Genomic DNA, 18,217 nt, shown 5'->3' on the forward strand with positions numbered 1-18,217 from the left:
ACCTCCCTTTTGTGAAACACTTTCTTCTGGTGGCTTTCAGAATACTAGTCTCCTGATTTTTCTTGGGTCACTGGTGGGTCCTTCTCAGTCTTTTGCTGGTTCTTCTTCTTTTTGTCTACGTCTTAATGATGGCATATCTTAGGTCTCTGTCTTTCGCTGCCTTGTCTTCTATAGCTGTACTAGGTGATCTTATCCAAAGTCATGCTTATTCCCTAATGACTCCCAGATTTATTTTTCCAGTTCCAAATTGTACCCTGAAATCCAGAGCTGGATATCTAAATTGCCTACACAGCATTTCCAACCTAACATAGCCAAAACAAAACTCGATTCTACATTCCTCCAAACCTGTTCCTTCTCCAGTATACCTCATCTCTGAATTTCAGAATTCGCCCAGTTGACAGGTAAAAAACCTGAGTCATCCTTTACTCCTGTCCTTCTTCCTCCTTATATCCAAGCTATTAGCAGACATTATCTTCTCTACTTACAAAATAGAATCTAACCTCTAACTTCTCCTACCCTAACATGTATCACTCTAGTCCAAAACCGTTACCTAGAACACTATAATAACCTAACTGGTGTTTGCTTTCCTCTTTAATCTTTTTCAGTCTAACTTTCACACTGTAACTCTATATTTCATAAAGATAAATCAAATTATGTCATCCTCTTCTTAATCTAATTGCTTCCCATTTACATATCTATGCCAGACTATGAGGACCTGGCTTTCTTCCTTATGTCACTTCTTACTATTCTTCTCTCTTAATCACTATGCTGTAACCTCACTGACCTCTTGTTATTCCTTAAACATGCCAAGTAAGTTATATTTTAGGGCCTTTTCACTTGCTTTTACCTTTATCCAGAATGCTCTTTCCCCAAATATTTATATGGCTCATATGCTTACCTCATTGGGGCCTCTGCATATGTCCTCTCTTCAAACACCCTTCCCCAAGCCATCTTATCGAAAGTAACCCTCTCCACATTCTGTCTCAGTGGGATTCATCCTGGGATGCAAAGATGATTCAACATATACAAATCAGTAAATGTGATCTATCATGTTAACAGAATGAAGGACAAAAGCCATATCATAATCTCAAAAGATACAGGAAAAAGCATTTGACAAAATTCAACACATTCTATCCCTATTCCCTGCCTTTTCTTTATAGCAGTTAATATGTTATATTTGCTTATACTGTTATTGTCTGTCTTCTCCATTGGAATGTAAACTTCATAAAAACAGGTACTTTGGGCTGGGTGCAGTGGCTCACACCTGTAATCCCAACACTTTGGGAGGCTGAGGCGGGTGGATCACTTCAGGTCAAGAGTTTGAGACCAGCTTGGCCAACATGACAAAACCCTGTCTCTACTAAAAATACAAAAATTAGTTGGGCATGGTGGCAGGTGCCTATAATCCTTGTGAAAATAAATAGTTTAAATACTAGCTCCATTTCTTTCACCAAACAGAGCTCAGGTTTACTGTCTTTTCATTATCTTTCCAATATTTTAACATGAGACTTAGAGGGCTATCAGAGGGAATCCTATTATCTGCTTTGCTCTTTGTAGTTTTTGTTTTACTAGGGTTATTTTCCATCCTGGAAGTTTTAGATGTGTCCCTGAGTTTCCTGAGTGTGTTGGGCTCAACTTCTCTTACTAGAGATTTCTTGCACCCTTTCCCTGGAGGCTTAACCCCCCTCCCCACTGGAGGTTTCTTGTGCTCCTTTACTTTACTCCACACTCGCTTTGCACTTAATTGTGCATCTCATTCACGCACTTTCAACCTCCAGGATGTCCCGACTACCAAGGAAGTACTTCACTGCCCCTGCAGCTTTTCTTACCTTGGTCTTTGCACAGAATTACTTGGTCACCATGTAGGCCTTTTCCTCCCATGTTACTGAGAGTCTGGGTATATTCATCACGCTGGGTGGGTCTCAGTCCCTCACTCTTGAGGCTGCTGCAATGAGACACGTCTCCTCACAAGAGATAATTGGAGACCCTTCTCCAGAGGAGAATGGTATCCCGGATGAGCCCCCATTTTGTTAGAAACAAGTGCTCAGTGCCGCAAAGAAAAACCAGCACTTAGAACATTTCTCAGCAAGGCACCTTTACTTCTGCAGAAGGGTGCTGCCTGCATCTGTCCCATTGCAAGAGCATACCCAACAAAGGAGAGAAGGATTTTTATCCCTAACACAGCTCCTGTTGCTGTGTCCTCTCCCCATTGGCTGGAGTTGGACTGCACAATCTAACCCAGTTGACTAGGACTTAACTTTTCTAAGTATGGTAAATATGCAGTTTGTGAGAGGAAGGGAGGAAGAGACCATTGCTAAGGCGGGAAGGGTAGTTTACAGAACAAGTCTGGGCATGTCTGGGCATGTAGAGGTTTGCTAATTACAAATTTAGCAAGGGTTGGGGGCTGTGTACAGAGCAAGAAAGACCAAGGGAGCTTTGAAGATAAATTATTTCTGACATAGTTGTGTTCACCAACCTAGAAGTGCTCCTAACCTTGTCATTTAGGGACTTTATGGAGGTTTTGTTAACATAGGTCAATCTCCAGCCCCACTCTGCCTCCCAGTGTCACTGTAGAGGGTCTTGACTGCAAGTTGTCCAGGTTCTTGGTGTTTTGAACGAAGAATTGGACAAAACACCCAGCAAAGCAAAGAAAGAATGAAGCAAAGAAAGAACAAAAGCAGGAATTTATTGAAAATGAAAGTACACTCGACAGTGTGGAAGTGGACCCAAGCAGCAGCTCAAGGGCCTTGGATATAGAATCTTCTTGGGTCCAAATACCCTCCAGAGGTTTCCCATTGGCCACTTTATGCTCACCTCATGTGAATGAGGTGGTATCCCACAATCAGTCTGATGGGTTGCCTAAAACCACCAATCAGAGGCTGAAATGGAGTTACAAAGGTCACACTCCTGTGCAAACATCTGATTGCTTTTTGCAACCAATCAGAGGCTAAGGTGAAGTTACAAAGTTGCAAACGAAGACTCCACCAACAATCAGTTTGATTGGTTGCAGACAGCCAATTTCCCATCTGCCAGCAGAAGACATGGGGGTGGGGGTGGGGTTTGCAAAGGGAGGAGCCTTTTTTTCTTTAGGCGTGGAAAGTTAGGGTTTTCCTTTCAATTTCGTTCTAGGAAGTCAGTGTGAAACGGCCTTATGTTCCCTGCCTCCAGACCCTATTCTCCTGCCCCACCAGGAGGTGGGCATGAGAGTTGGGGTCTATCTGGAAGTTTTAGTCCTCAATCATGTGGTTGGTTTTCTGGTGGCCAGCCTGTAGACTGAAGCTATGTAGTCCTCCCCACTGTGAGTCATCTCATTAGCATACAGAAAACAGTAAATTCCAAGGGCTTTAGGGACTCTGTCCCAGGAACCAGGGACAAAGATCAAATACTTATTTTTCATTATACCACAGATACCTGTTAGGATTTTGTTATTGTTGTTTCTACAAAACATTCATTTATTCTTGTATTCAAGAGAAGTAATATCTTCAGTCATGATTAGATTTCAGATGTGAAAGAATTTTTGCTAGTCTTAGCCCCCAGTCATAAAATAATGTCATGAAAACATTTTTATTCCCTAATGATTATAACTAAGGGAAAAGATCTTAAAGAGTTGATTTGGGTAGTACAAGTGTATGCAAATGATTGATGATTTTGCTAATTGTTTTTCGTTGATTTGTGCATTAGCAACTTTTAGTGTGTCATGTCAAGAGGAATGCTGGGGAAATAATATAATGATTATTTATATGGAGTTCTCTGTTTTCTTGTTTTGGCAATATTTGAAAGTTAGGACTGATCCTGAGGGAGCTGAATTTTGTAAAGTTAATTACTTTCCTGCTGCCAGTAGTGATTTATATCTGTGATATTATATCAGCTAGTCATATGGGAATGAGAAACAAAATTACTTTTCTGCAATTACCAACTCACTAGTAGGGTATTCAGGTATCCCTGGATAGCACACAATATAATAGAGTAGTGGGTAAAACTTTTTTCCAATTTGAACAAAAAGGCCTTGTCAACTTTTTAAAGGTCTCTTGATACATATATAAAAGAAGTCATAAAGAGCACTTGGTATATAGAGAACATAATTTTTTAAATTACTTTTTTAAAGAGAGGTCAACCTTATCTCTAGGGACCCAGACTAGAGTTCATCCTCCTATTTTCTTATAGACCAAGAAGGAAAGAAAGTTATCAGATTTAACCTATCAAAAATTTTGACTATTTATTGGATACCATCCAAGTAATCTTAAATATATATGTGTGTGTGTGTGTGTGTGTGTGTGTATGTATATGTATATATATACAGTCAACCCTTTGTATCTGTGAGTTTCACATCCGTGGATTCAACCAACCTCAGATTGAAAATATCAGGGGAGGAAAATGGATGGTTGCATCTGTATTTAGTATGTACAGACTTTTTTTCTTATTATTCTCTAAGCAATACAGTATAACAACTATTTATATAGCATTTATATTGTATTAGGTATTATAAGTAATCTAGAGATGATTTAAAGAATACAGGAGGAGGCCAGGCACAGTGGCTCACGCCTGTAATCCTAGCGCTTTGGGAGGCCGAGGTGGATGGATCACGAGGTCAGGAGATCGAAACCATCCAGGCTAACACAGTGAAACCCCGTCTCTACTAAAAATACAAAAATTTAGCCAGACTTGGTGGCACCTGCCTATAGTCCCAGCTATCCAGGAGGCTGAGGCAGGAGAATCGCTTGAACCCGAGAGGCAGAGGTTGCAGTGAGCTGAGATCGTACCACTGCACTCCAGCCTGGGCAACAGAGCGAGAGACTATCTCAAAAGAAAAAAAAAAAAATACAGGAGGATGTGCATAGGTTATGCAAATACTACACCATTTTATATCAAGAACTTGAGCATCCATGGATTTTGATATCCTCGGGGGTCCGGGAACCAATCCCTCTTGGATGCCTAGGGACAACTCTATATTATGTGTCTGTGCTGTATGTGCAACATCTTCTCAAAAGTTACATTGACAGGCTTATTCCTCCTGATCATAATTTCTCAGTTCTTATGATGGGATATGGTTTTTATAGTGATAAGATGTGAAATGTATTAAACTGTGAAAATGTAATCAATATTGAGGGGGGGATGTGTTTACCATTCTATCACTGGATCAAAATATATGCCTTTGAACTAGGGTGAGACATCCATAGCCTGGTCCTCTGTTGCCAGTGGCAAGATAGAGTTAGTAAAATATTCTAAGATTCAGAGTGCGGTGGTTCTTTAATTTATTTTGATTTCCATGACTATGTATACAAAGGATAGAGATGCTTTTCAGGAATGCCTAAGTTTTTGACTTTTAGTTGATGTGTTAAATCATACGTGCAAGCAGTCTGGTATTGGGTAACAGTGTCAAATTTTGATACTTACAGAAGTAGGCAGATGAGTAGTTATTTGGTTTTGTGGTAGCCCAAGATACTGAGTGAGCTGCTAGGATAATTCTTTGGCTACTAAGTTCCATGCCATACTTCAGAGTCCAGGCCCACATTTAGATTTTTTATTTTGAAGGATTAAGCCATGCGGTAGTGGTAGCTATGGGTTACAGTGACAAACCCCTACCTCAATATATTTTATGGCTATGTTTCCAGTGACTTCAATGAGCCTTCTAGCCTTACTAGTACTCATCTAATTACTTTATCTTTTAAAAAAAATATTTTAGCCAACATTTAATTCAAAAGAAACCTTTAAATGTAGCCTACTCATGGAAAATATTTTATGTAAGTGGAATCACATAGTACCTGTCTTTTTGTGTCTGGCTTATTTCACTTAGCATGATGTTTTCAGGGTTCATCCATGTTGTCGCATGCTTCATTCGTTTTTACAGCTAAAGAAAATTTGTGTGTGTGTGTGTGTGTGTGTGTGTGTGTGTACATACTACATTTTGTTTATGCATTCGTCTGTTGATAGACATTTAGGTTGTTTCCTCTTGGCTATTGTGAATAATGCTGCAATACACTGGGCATTTTGATCTGTGGTTTTTGATGGTCTTTGGCATATTTTTAAATAAAGCATTGTTTATATGTTTATTTGCTATAAAATATGAAATATTTTCATTGTCTTAATAAAAGAGAAAAGCAAAGCCTCTACTTATATGTTAATGAAAAGAAAAATTAAATGTACTGAGACTATGCCATCAAACTTTATCGTGCCTCCTAACCACTTCATCACTATGAGAATATTCCCCAGAGAAGGCTGGACGCATCATCAGGCCCCAAACCACCCTGTTTATAAAGCATGGCAGGCAATCATGCTTCCCCCAACCCCAGAAAACTAAAAGAAAAACTTTTGGTTACTCTATAATCTTTGAAAAGAAAAAATTAGTTTAATAAGGTATTGCTTTATAAGATTTAATCTTAGATGTTCTGAAGAATACTTTTTTTTAAGAATTAAGTTTTAACTCAGGTAATTTTTACTACACCTTTTATTTTTTTTCTCTTCAAAAGTCATAGGTCACTGTTTTTTGTTTTTTGTTTTTTGTTTTTTTTTTTTGAGACAGAGTCTCTGCTCTGTTGCCTAGGCTGGAGCACAGCGGCGCCATCTCGGCTCACTGCAACCTCTACCTCCTGGGTTCAAGTGATTCTTCTGCCTCAGCCTCCCGAGTAGCTAGGACTACAGGCGCCCACCACCACACCTGGCTAATTGTTTTGTATTTTTAGTAGAGACGGGGTTTTACCACGTTGGGTAGGCTGGTCTCGAACTCCTGACTTTGGGTGATCCACCTGCCTCAGCCTCCCAAAGTGCTGGGATTACAGGCATGAGACACCACGCCCAGCCAAGTCACTTCTTATAGACGGTTTCACAGAATATTTCCTTCACTTTTTGCAGACTGTTTAGCTTTCCCAGTATTTTCAATCATAACTCATATTTGGTGGTTCATATGTGAAATATTACAGTTACACAAATATGATTATTTTACCTTGTTACTGTACATCATAGATTGCTCTTTTTATTTTTATTTTTTCACTGGTTATTGTCTTTTGATTAATACATAAAGATCTATGCAACTTGGCCTGGTGCAGTGGCTCACGCCTGTAATCCCAGCACTTTGGCAGACCCAAGTGGGCTGATCACTTGAGGTCAGGAGTTCAAGACCAGCCTAGCCAACATGGCAAAAAGCCATTTCTACTAAAAATATAAAAATTAGCCAGGTGTGGTAGCGAGCATCTGTTGTCCCAGCAACTTGGAAGGCTGAGGCAGAAGAATCTCTTGAACTCGGGAGGCAGTTACAGTGAGCCAAGATCACACCACTGCACTCCAGCCTGGGCGACAGAGTTAGACTCTGTCTCAAAAGAAAACGAAAAAGGAAGATCTGTGCAACTTGTGTAGTGATTTCATTTATACAGTCTTAAGTCACGGGTTGTCTACAAACTTCATCAATAAACAAATGAGCTTGCCCTTCAGGGGTGCCCTTCTGGGGTCAAATGTGGTGGAGTCTGAGACAGCCACATTCTGGTAACCTGCAGGATAATTTGGGTGTTTTAGCTGGTGGAGGCAGTGACCTCAGACTCTGGACGGTGAACGGGGATCTCGTTGGACACGTCCACTGCAGGGAGATCATCTGTTCTGTGGCTTTCTCCAACCAGCCCGAGGGAATATCTATCAATGTAATTGCTGGGGGATTAGAAAATGGAATTGTAAGGTAAGAGGAATTTGGATTCTCTTTTATTGATTTCATAAGGACATAGTTTCAGAAATTAATTTTTAATCCTAGGCATATTAATATTCAGTACTTAGAGATTTAAACTCACCTTGGGATATAGGCTCTTTAGTTATTCCTGTTTTATTTCTAAATAATAAAGATAGCTTTAGTACAGTTTTGAAGTTTTATGTTAACTATAAAAGATGAACAATATGAAAGTATACAAAGTTAAAAGTTCCCTTATTCCCACATCTACCCCCCCCGCAAACTTCCTAGGGGGAACTACTGTTGTTTGTTACATTTCCTTCCAAATGAGTTTTAACAAATAAACAAATATGGGGGGCTTTTTAGGGAGAGTAATTTTAGTTTGCATAATTAGATGGTTTTTTCCCTTCTAGGTTATGGAGTACATGGGACTTAAAGCCTGTGAGAGAAATTACATTTCCCAAATCAAATAAGCCCATTGTCAGGTAAGATCTTCTCCCCTTTATGCTTGAGAATATAATTTGTGATTGTATTTTTTGTAGAGAGGTATTTAAGCACACAGACGTAAAGAAATGTGTGATTGAAGTCATCATGAAAAGCCAGCCGTTAAACACACAGTGTATTGTCCATGATCCAGCAGCAAGAGAGACCACACTCCTTGTCTTCATGGATCTTAAAATCTGAGTCAGTGACTCAAAGTCTAATGGAAAGACAGTGTCTCTGGAATCATAGAGACTGTATTTTTTCCTTTCATATTTGACAAGACCATAATGGTGATTGATAGCTGCAGGGGTGCTTGACAGGATAGATAAATAATCAGTTACTCTTTGCTTAGTTAACAAATTTGACTTTAAATAATTAGAAATAAAGTGATTCAAATTCTACTTTATTAAATTAAATGTATTTTCAGTGTACCAAATTTAAAGTTGAAGGAACCTAAATTATTAATGTTACATTTTTTTTCCTTTTCTCTTTCAGGGAAATAATATATAGCCATAAAATACTTATTTATCTTTATAAGGAGAAAATATAGTACTGTTACATTTTTTTCAGTTTTGTACACCCAAATACTTGTTGTTTATGTAATAAAGCATAAACAAAGAGGCAAAAGAAGAATAGAATGTACTGAGCTTTGTGATCCTGATTTTATTCTATATCACCTCATTTACGAGCATCTCCAACTTATCAGCAGAGTGACTATATTAGAATTACAGGCAAAACCAATGAGTTATAGGCAGTCATTTAGTTTATGTCTCTCTGCGCCACTGAAGATAACTTCTTTACACTAACCTCAGTGTGATGACCAATATGCTAATACCATTTTAAGAAATATAATATACAAACGGGAATTTTTTTTTTTTACAGCCTTACATTTTCTTGTGATGGCCACCATTTGTACACAGCAAACAGTGATGGGACCGTGATTGCCTGGTGTCGGAAGGACCAGCAGCGCTTGAAACAGCCAATGTTCTATTCCTTCCTTAGCAGCTATGCAGCCGGGTGAATGCAGATGAATTTTGCGTTCTCCAAAGCACTTTAACTCCAAACTAGATTTGTTGACTTCACCAGTTTTAGGAGGTTGAACCTAAAGAAATGGATGACTGAACAAACCATCCAAATAATGATAAAGTCTATTCATCTGCACAAAATTCTGAAGATTCACATGATCCTAAGAGGAAAGTTCTGTTCTATTTTAATGGTAATCTGGAAGATTGTGTCAATATGCACTAGCCAACAAGTTTTAAGCCTTGCATGGTACATTAAAATTATGTTCTTAAAATTTTTTCCCACCAAGGTATTCCAAAGAAAATATTAAGGTCTCCCCTTTTTCTGTGATTCCAAAAGAACCAGTACAATTTAAATTGGTTAGCTAATTGTTTAAATAAAACACACTAAAATTATATTTTAAAAGTTTTCTGCCATGAACTACTACTCCCACCACACACACATGCTCCAAAAGAGGAAAGAAAAAATGCTAATTTTTAGGACTTGATAATTGCTTTATTTGAGAAGCAAATTATTCAGTAGGTGCCTCTGTACCAAATATTTTATGGAATATCTGAATACTAAAAATAAACTATGAATGAATCTCAAAGTTAGGCAGTTTTTGCCAGTTTCCCTCTTAGCTCAAAGGGGAACCAGAATTTTTTTGACAGCCACAAACAAGAATACAGGTGTCTTGGATTTCAGACACATTCTGTTTCTTCATAAAAATTTTACTTAAAATCTGTAACACTAGATATTGAATATCCTTAAGTTGAGTCACTAAGGTTTAAACACAGTGGTAAGTCTTAAAGTCTGCTATTTATAGAGCATTGAATCTGTACCAAATTGCAATAGAAAGCCTCCAGTATGCAAGAAGTTTGCATGGGTATTAAGAATACAGCCTAAATAAGGCATTTAATCTAATCTGCAGGAAGAATTTTCTTCCCCAAAACAGAATTAGAAAAGAAAAGGAGACAGCTTACTTTATTTTAAACAGGAGGCAGAATAATTCTTTTAGGAAACCATTTTCATTCTGTTTCTACTAACCTATATCATCTGAGAATTCTAGGAAGAAGAATAAAATGTAGTGTATTCCACAGCAAACTTACATACCATAAAGACAGAATTCCTAAATGTCTTGGAACCGTCTGTCTCCTCCCATATGATGGCTGTCTGTATATTTTTACTTGGGGTGGTGCTTTATTGGCTTTGAAAACACTGTCAAATAAGCTCAGTAATATGTTACCATGGGATAAAAATATGTATCCCTGCCTAAGAATAACTTGTGCATTTGTTATGGAAATTTAATTCATATGGTGTTTACAGTACTACTTTTGTAACTTCCAGACTTTCTAAAACATTCTGCTTAAAAACCATATAAAATATAATTCCAAAGTCTCTGCTGTCAAGATAGATTCGAGAGAAAGCAAGTGGCCATGTATGCTTTAACCTTAAACTGCGTACACATGTAGTGATACCTAGGCTGCATTTAGATCACCATGTGCTCAGGCCAGGTGTTAATCCTGAGGTCCATGGAGGTGCAGAGATGAGATTACTCCATTCACGTTGAAGTGATTTGCTTTGTTAACAAAAAATTGCAGCTATTGTCTAGCTTTCATTTTTTTACTGAGAACTTTAAATTAGTCCCCTATTAGAATAGGGTTGCTACTCAGTCTTTTTTTAAAAACCGAATTTCATCATTTATCTAAACAGAAAATATGCAAAATAACTGGTCTTGTTAAGAGTGCAATATTATATTTTTATGTACAAATAAAAATTAATTTGGGGGGATTATTTATTCAGCATGAAACCTAATATGTATATGTTTGAAATACTTCATAATGTGCATGTTGTAGCAAACATTTCTGTAAATTATCACAAGCTCTGTTACCTTTATATACACTGCCACTTCAATTTGGAAATAAATTTCATAAAAATAGATGTAAACACCTTTTCTTTAAGCTATTTAAATATTATGAGCAGATCTCAAATCAATGACTTTTTTTGTAACCCACATAGGTTTTGTGTTTAGCTCCACTATGCGTTTACATCACTAGATAAAGATAACTTTCTTTTTTTTTTTTTTTTTTTTTTTGAGAGAGATGGAGTTTTGCTCTGTCACCCAGGCTGGAGTGCAGTGGCGCGATCTCAGCTCACTGCAACCTCTGCCTTCCAGGTTCAAGCGATTCTCCTGCTTCAGCCTCCCAAGTAGCTGGGACTACAGGAGTGTGCCACCAAGCCCGTCTGATTCTTTTTGTATTTTTAGTAGAGACGGGGTTTCACTGTGCTAGCCAAGATGGTCGTGATCTCCTGACCTCGTGATCCACCTGCCTTGGCCTCCCAAAGCGCTAGGATTACAGGCGTGAGCCACCATGCCCGGCCTAGCTTTCATTTCTTATTGTGGTTTTTGTACTAAAATTTTATGTTTCAACCTTTACTACCCTTAAATGGTGTGGACATTAGTCCCAAGAGCAAACCGCTCATTTTAAAGAAAAGACCATCTGCTCACCGCCATCCCCACAGCAGATCTATATTGAGCCCTGGCCAGGTGCCAGGCACCGCACCAAGTGCTGAGGATACTTGCTGCATGAAGCACAGTGGTCCCTGCACTCCTGGAGGTTACAGGCTGATGGAGAAACCACCATAGACAGCATACAACGTGTACAGTTACAAACCATGGTAAGTGTCAGGTAAAATATAGGGTACTCTGAAAGAATGTAAGAGGAAGGACTTTATTTAGATTGAGGTGATCTAGAAAGCCTCTTGAAAATTTGAAATTTTTGGCCAGGCACGGTGGCTCACGCCTGTAATCCCAGCACTTTGGGAGGGCGAGGTAGGCGGATCACTTGAGGTCAGGAGTTGGAGACCAGCCTGGCCAACGTGGTGAAACGCCGTCTCTACTAAAAATACAAAAATTAGCCAAGTGTGGTGGCGGGCGCCTATAGTCCCAGCTACTTGGGAGGCTGAGGCAGGAGAATTGCTTGAAACTGGGAGGCAGAGGTTGCAGTGACTGAGATTTTGACACTGCACTCCAGCCTGGGCAACAGAGCGAGACTCGGTCTCAAAAAAGAAAAACTGAAATTTTTGTTGAAACCTAATGAATGATTAGAAATCTGGTGAAGATGGGGACCGATGTGTTCCAGGTAATACATGTTCAATAACTGGGGCAGGAGCATCAGCAAAGGCCCAGGGAAGGAAAGAGCATCCTGTCCATGTCTCAGCTTCTTGGTGGGTGGGGGTGGGAGTGAAAACGGTGGGTGACGTCAACAACAGCAGTCCAAGGACCTGAGTTCTGCCCTTCTTTCTGCTTTGCCTCTGTGGTATTTTAAGACTCTCGAGACTGCAGCATTCCTGTTTCTAGGTGTCTGTCCCAAAGAGAACTGAGCAGTAGCATTTTGTCAGTGTAAGCCTGCCAGCCCAGATGTCCCCTCTTTACCTGCTAGTCTCAGTTGGACTCACCCTTCCCACAGTGCTCACTGAATGCCAGTTCTGTGCAAGCCCGAGGCTAGAGGCTGGGTGGGGAAGGGAGAGGCGGGGGATTCTTTCCAGCTCAAAAGAGCTCATGCAGGCAGGCACGGTGGCTTACCCCTGTAATCCCAGCACTTTGGGAGGCTGAGGTGGGCGGATCATGAGCTCAGGGGCTCCATCACCAGCCTGGCCAACATTGTGAAACCCTGTCTCTACTAAAAAATACAAAAATTAGGCGGGCATGGTGGCACGCGCCTGTAATCCCAGCTACTGGGGAGGCTGAGGCATGAGAATCGCTTGAACCCAGGAGGCAGAGGTTGCAGTGAGCTGAGATTGCGCCACTGCACTCCAGCCTGGGTGACAGAGCGAGACTCAGTCTCAAAAAAAAAAACAAAAAACAAAAAAACAGAGCTCATGCCTGGTGACCTGCTTCTCACAATTTTGGATGACTTGTTTATGTTCTGAGGGGAAAAGCAAAAAACAAAACAAAAAAAGAGCTACAAGGCCAACTTTTTTTTTTTTTTTGGAGACAGAGTTTTACTTTTGTTTCCCAGGCTGGAGTGCAAGGGTGCAATCTCGGTTCACTGCAACCTCCACCTCCTGGGTTCAAGCAATTCTCTTGCCTCAGCCTCCCCAGTAGCTGGGAATACAGGCGCCCGCCACCATGCCCAACTAATTTTGTATTTTTAGTAGAGATGAAGTTTCATCATATTGTCCAGGCTGGTCTTGATCTCCTGACCTCAGGTGATCCACCTGCCTCGGCCTCCCAAAGTGCTGGGATTACAGGCGTGAGCCACCGCGCCCGGCAAGGCCAATGTTTATAAAAATGAGTATGGAGGAAACAAACTCAGCAAGTGAACGTTTTTTGTCAATAATCGCAGAACAGTGGGGGTTCTCAGATCATCCGTGTTGCAGGCCCTCTTTCTTTGCTGATTACCCTTCAGGTGTCCCCAGTTTGTCCCAAACTGTCTCCCATCTTGGACAGCTATATTGTTTTTTAATTGTACTCCTTCTCAAGATAACACTCCATGTACTGTGAAGCCAAAGCACTTTAAAACCTAACGAACTTAAAACCTTGAACCAGAAAGACCAACTGAAAAGCATTAGCAGTTGGAGGGAGACGGGGAGGAAACAAAAGAACTGCCACTGGAGAGAACAGTTCACAATTGAGGTCAAAGGAAGCAAAAGAGCTTTTAAGTTGAGCACAAACTGGTATTGCGGAGTATTGCAAAGGCTTCATGTTGCATGCAGGATTTCCCCCGGTGTTACGTCGTTTTCCACTGCATAATTAAGGCAGCTACATTTGCCGATACCAAACATACACGTACATGTCCACTCAGTTGAGAAAGAGGTGCCACCAATACCGTGTGTCATGTGACAACAGAAAACTATATCTTGCCACTTTGGGACACTGGGTTGCAACTCAGCTGTTTGAGAGAAATTAAATAATACAGTGTATCCTTTGAGGCCAAAATGACTAGAAGATCGTTTGAGACTAGGCTACAATATTCCTGCTCGAGAGCTGAGCTCGTTTCTTCCCCCATGAATGAAGTTAATGAGAGATGAGTTTGGAAAAGATTGTCTTGTGGCAAAGTTTGGCTCATTTCCAAAAGTAAATTCAACGGGTCTTGCCAAAACTTCTGAAGACTGACAATAATGAACTGGTCTTTCATTCTCAGATTTTAATTTTGTTAAAATAGCTATAAAAGTTCTTGTAATCCAGTTCCAAGAGTAAATAAAAAAGACTGTCTTTTCTGAGACTTTTAGTAAAAATTAACCTATAATTTTCACAGTAGTTGATATAATCTAAATACAAATGAGTCATTAGGTAACTTCATTATGTAGTTTCGATACACAATTTTCCACACAGTAGTGGTTTAATACAACCAAGTAAGAGCTACTTACATGTGTTCCTATGTGGATATGAATTAGACATTCTATTTTGTTTTCTACACTGGTCTGGAGAACAGGGTGAGGAGGTAAAACGCCTCACAGCCTGAGGTGGAGACTGGAAGAACAGCTGTTTTCCACCACCCTTTCCACTATGTGCATTTTTAGACCCAAGCATTGTTCTCTGTTCCCTGCTGCAGGCATTTCAAAGCCAGCTTCAGCCCCACCTCATGGATACATGTGCTCAATGGTGCTGCTCACTGCTTTATGTTTAACTGGTAGTCTCTGCCACTGTGTTCTCCTGAACTTTAAATTTCCTCAGTTATTACAATCAGTTATTCAGAATATACTTAGTGTTGGACAATCTTTCTCTTGTGAACAGCGATGAGTTTCAAAAACAAAAACCGTCAGAGCTGAATCTGAGAAATAGAACTGTTTTAGTCAAAAACAAGTTACAGTTACAAGGCACTGAAAAAAATGTGTAATTTGGCAAGTAATTCCAAAAGAGGAATTTTTTTAAGATTTTGAGCAATGGGTAATATCACTGGAATAGGGTAGATTAGGTACTTGGGAGAAAGGAAGGAAGAAAGCAAGCCAGTGTCACAGGACGGATGGACAGGTACCTGTCGCACTGTTTCTTTTCTTGAGTTTTTGTTTGTTTGTTTGTTCGTGTTTTTCGAGACAGAGTCTTGCTCTGTTGCCCAGCTTGGAGTGCGGTAGTGTGATCTTGGCTCACTGCAACCTCCACCTCCCAGGTTCCAGAGATTCTCCTGCCTCAGCCTCCCAAGTAGCTGGGATTACAGGTGCGTGCCACCACGCCTGGATAATTTTTGTATTTTTAGTAGAGATAGGGTTTCACCATATTAGTCAGGCTTTGTCTCAAACTTCTGACGTCAGGTGATCTGCCGGCCTCGGCCTCCCAAAGTGCTGGGATTATAGGCATGAGCCACCGCACCCGGCCTTCTTGATCATTTTTAGAAAAACTTCCCAACCCCAAATAAACTACCAAGTCCTGCTTGCTTTTCTTTGTGTTTGGATAACGTCCTTCACAAAGTGAAGCCACACTGGATGATCTGCAGTTACACACTTTCCTTGGCGTGGACTTATTTCACTCCCCCAAAGGTTCTCTTAACTCTTTTCTTGTCCTCTGTTTTAGTAGCTTACAGTTCTTCCTTATTTATCTCAGGATAGTCCCTTATACAAATATTAAAACAAGAGTAAAAATGACAGAGTTGTGTACACATGTCCTGCCAGAAATGACAAGCGCTCCTTTTAGATCCACTGAAAAAGGCTTGTTTAGAGCCCTATTTAAGACCAACAGTTTCATTATCATTCAGGGACAAATTGTGCCAGAAGCAACCCGTCTCTCTTTCAATCTGGTAATTCTTATCTTTTCTCTATGCATTAAATCACTCCATATTAGACAATATTTTGCAGTTTTTATTATCCTGCTATCAACTGATGCTTGGGAACTTTTTATTGAGGAATAACATTCAAAAGCTAAGGCTGTTCTTTTAGTAATTTCCTTCCTAAGTGATGCCACTCATATATACCAAACTACCTTTGCCAAATCTTCAAAAAAAATTAAATTTAAGCAAGTCAATGAGTACATGGTTTTCCTTGATGTCCCATTAAACATGGAGGCATGGTTGCTCATTCTTTTAACATATTTGGGCTTCTACAACATACCAGATACAAAGATTTATAACAGAGAATCTGCTCGCAAAAGAACTCCATGAGAAAGGAAATGTAAAAGGAGAACTGTGACACAACCAAGTAAATTTTATAATAGAAGCAGCTACGTATCAGGGTGACTAAAATGGGAAGATGGAGCAGTCAGACTAGGTTTCCCAAGACATTAAAGATATAGGAAAATCTTGGCCGGGCGCGGTGGCTCATGCCTGTAATCCCAGCACTTTGGGAGGCCGAGGCAGGTGGATCATCTGAGGTTGGGAGTTTGAGACCAGCCTGACCAACATGGAGAAACCCCATTTCTACTAAAAATACAAAATTTAGCTGGGCATGGTGGTGTGTGCCTGTAATCCCAGCTACTCGGGAGGCTGAGGCAGGAGAATCGCTTGAACCCAGGAGGCAGAGGTTGCAGTGAGCCAAGATCACACCATTGCACTCCAGCCTGGGCAACAAGAGCGAAACTCTATCAAAGAAAAAAGGTATAGCAAAATCTTGAAGACAACAATTTACCAGATTTGGGTCAAGGTGGAAGGAAACCAGTAGTGCCAAGGCTCAAAGGTATAAGAAGGCGGGGAGTGGAAGTGCTCAGTGTGTCAGGGACAGAGGTGGAAGAGGGGATCGGGGGAAACGAGTGTTAAACTATAACGGGAACTTCTGCCTCTGTCCAGTTGGGGAAAACTGAGATCAGACTTACCCTGCTATCAAAAACAACTGGGAAACGCGATGATCTGTGAGGCAATGATTTTCAGTGTGGAAGGCAGACAGCACAAGATATGATGCCTGAAAGAAGGGAAATTAACTGAGTAAATCGTACTGTTGTCTCGGTTTTCTGTACTTAAAAGGTAGCTACAGTGCAGAAAGATCCAAACAAGAGCACAGAAATCATGCTGAGATGAGGAAATGGAGACCAGAGTTTGGGGGAAACTCTGAGAAGCTGGAATTTGTGGGGCACAGAACACCATACAGTAGGTTGCTGCTCAGCAACGAAGAGATCCAGATTGAAAACAAACAGAAATCGTCAGAGCTGAACCGAAAACTAGAACTGTTTTAGTCAAAAACAAGTATATAGTTATGAGGTACTGAAAAAAAATTGTGATTCTGCAAGTAATTCCAAAAGAGGAATTTTTAAAATATTTGGAGCAACGTACAGTGTCATTGGAATAGGGCAGGTTATGTACATACTTGGAAGAAACGAAGGAAGAAAGGAAGCAAGCATCACAGGCTGGATGGACAGACACTATGTCTCATTGTTTCTTTTCTTAATGGTTTTTAGGAAAACTTTCCGACCCCAAATAAACCACCAAATCCTGGTTGCTTTTCTTTGTCTTTGGATAACATCTTTCACAAAAACGAAGCCCACACCTGATTATCTTCCCTTACAGGGTAATGCCTGTGGGTCCCATGGAGGCTCTGGCTGAATACTAAGCTATATGTGCATAACACAAAGCTCCATGGGTCTGAGCAAAGAATGTACAGGCAGCTGTAAGCTGAGCAATTCTCGGAGCTCACAGGGGATTGAGATACAGCTGAGTTCCAACCCACCAAAGGGGAAGAGTTCATTGAACACACAGGCATTCAACTGTGACCCCAGAAGAGTCACACCCTGGTAGGAAGGCTAAACTAGTCCTAGAATAAACTAATCCTATAATAATAGCCATGAGCCTTTAAGACAACCATCAAAAGGATCAAACATCTGTAAGTACCTTCCAAAACAAAGTCCCTATTCTTTAAAAGAAGAGAGCATCTACTAGAAATGCGAAAATTAGCTGAGTGTGGTGGTGCATGCCTGTAGTTCTAGCTACTCTGGAGGCTGAGGAAGAAGAATTGCTTGAACTGGAAAGCGGAGTTTGCAGTGAGCTGAGATTGCACCACTGCACTCCAGCCTGGGCGACACAGCGAGACACTGTCTCAAAAAAAAAAAAAAAAAAAAAAAAAACCTAGGCACACAACGGTGTATATTTACAATGTCTAGCATCCAAACAAAAATTGAGATATACAAAGAAATAGGAAATGTGACCCAAAACTGTGACACAA

The 18,217-nt window shown here is 40.3% G+C and overlaps 1 protein-coding gene across 5 annotated transcripts in view; it reads left to right on the plus strand.

Annotated features, from left to right (window-relative positions):
• Positions 1–11,074, plus strand: part of LYST (lysosomal trafficking regulator) — a 223,564-nt gene extending 212,490 nt beyond the window's left edge. For 2 of the 5 annotated variants that reach the window (XM_033198012.1, XM_033198011.1), the window contains exons 51-53: positions 7,507–7,663; positions 8,062–8,133; positions 9,014–11,074. In XM_033198012.1, the coding sequence (XP_033053903.1) occupies positions 7,507–7,663; positions 8,062–8,133; positions 9,014–9,152 (368 nt within the window). In that variant the 3' untranslated portion in view covers positions 9,153–11,074. Of the gene's footprint in view, positions 1–7,487; positions 7,664–8,061; positions 8,134–9,013 lie in introns of those variants that run through there. The other 3 variants (XM_033198014.1, XM_033198013.1, XM_033198015.1) reach the window with 3 other exon arrangements.
• The last annotated feature ends 7,143 nt before the right edge of the window (positions 11,075–18,217 follow it).

This window comes from Trachypithecus francoisi, unplaced genomic scaffold (genome assembly GCF_009764315.1).
Source record: "Trachypithecus francoisi isolate TF-2019V2 unplaced genomic scaffold, Tfra_2.0 Lachesis_group5, whole genome shotgun sequence".
Classification (NCBI taxonomy): Eukaryota; Metazoa; Chordata; class Mammalia; order Primates; family Cercopithecidae; genus Trachypithecus; species Trachypithecus francoisi.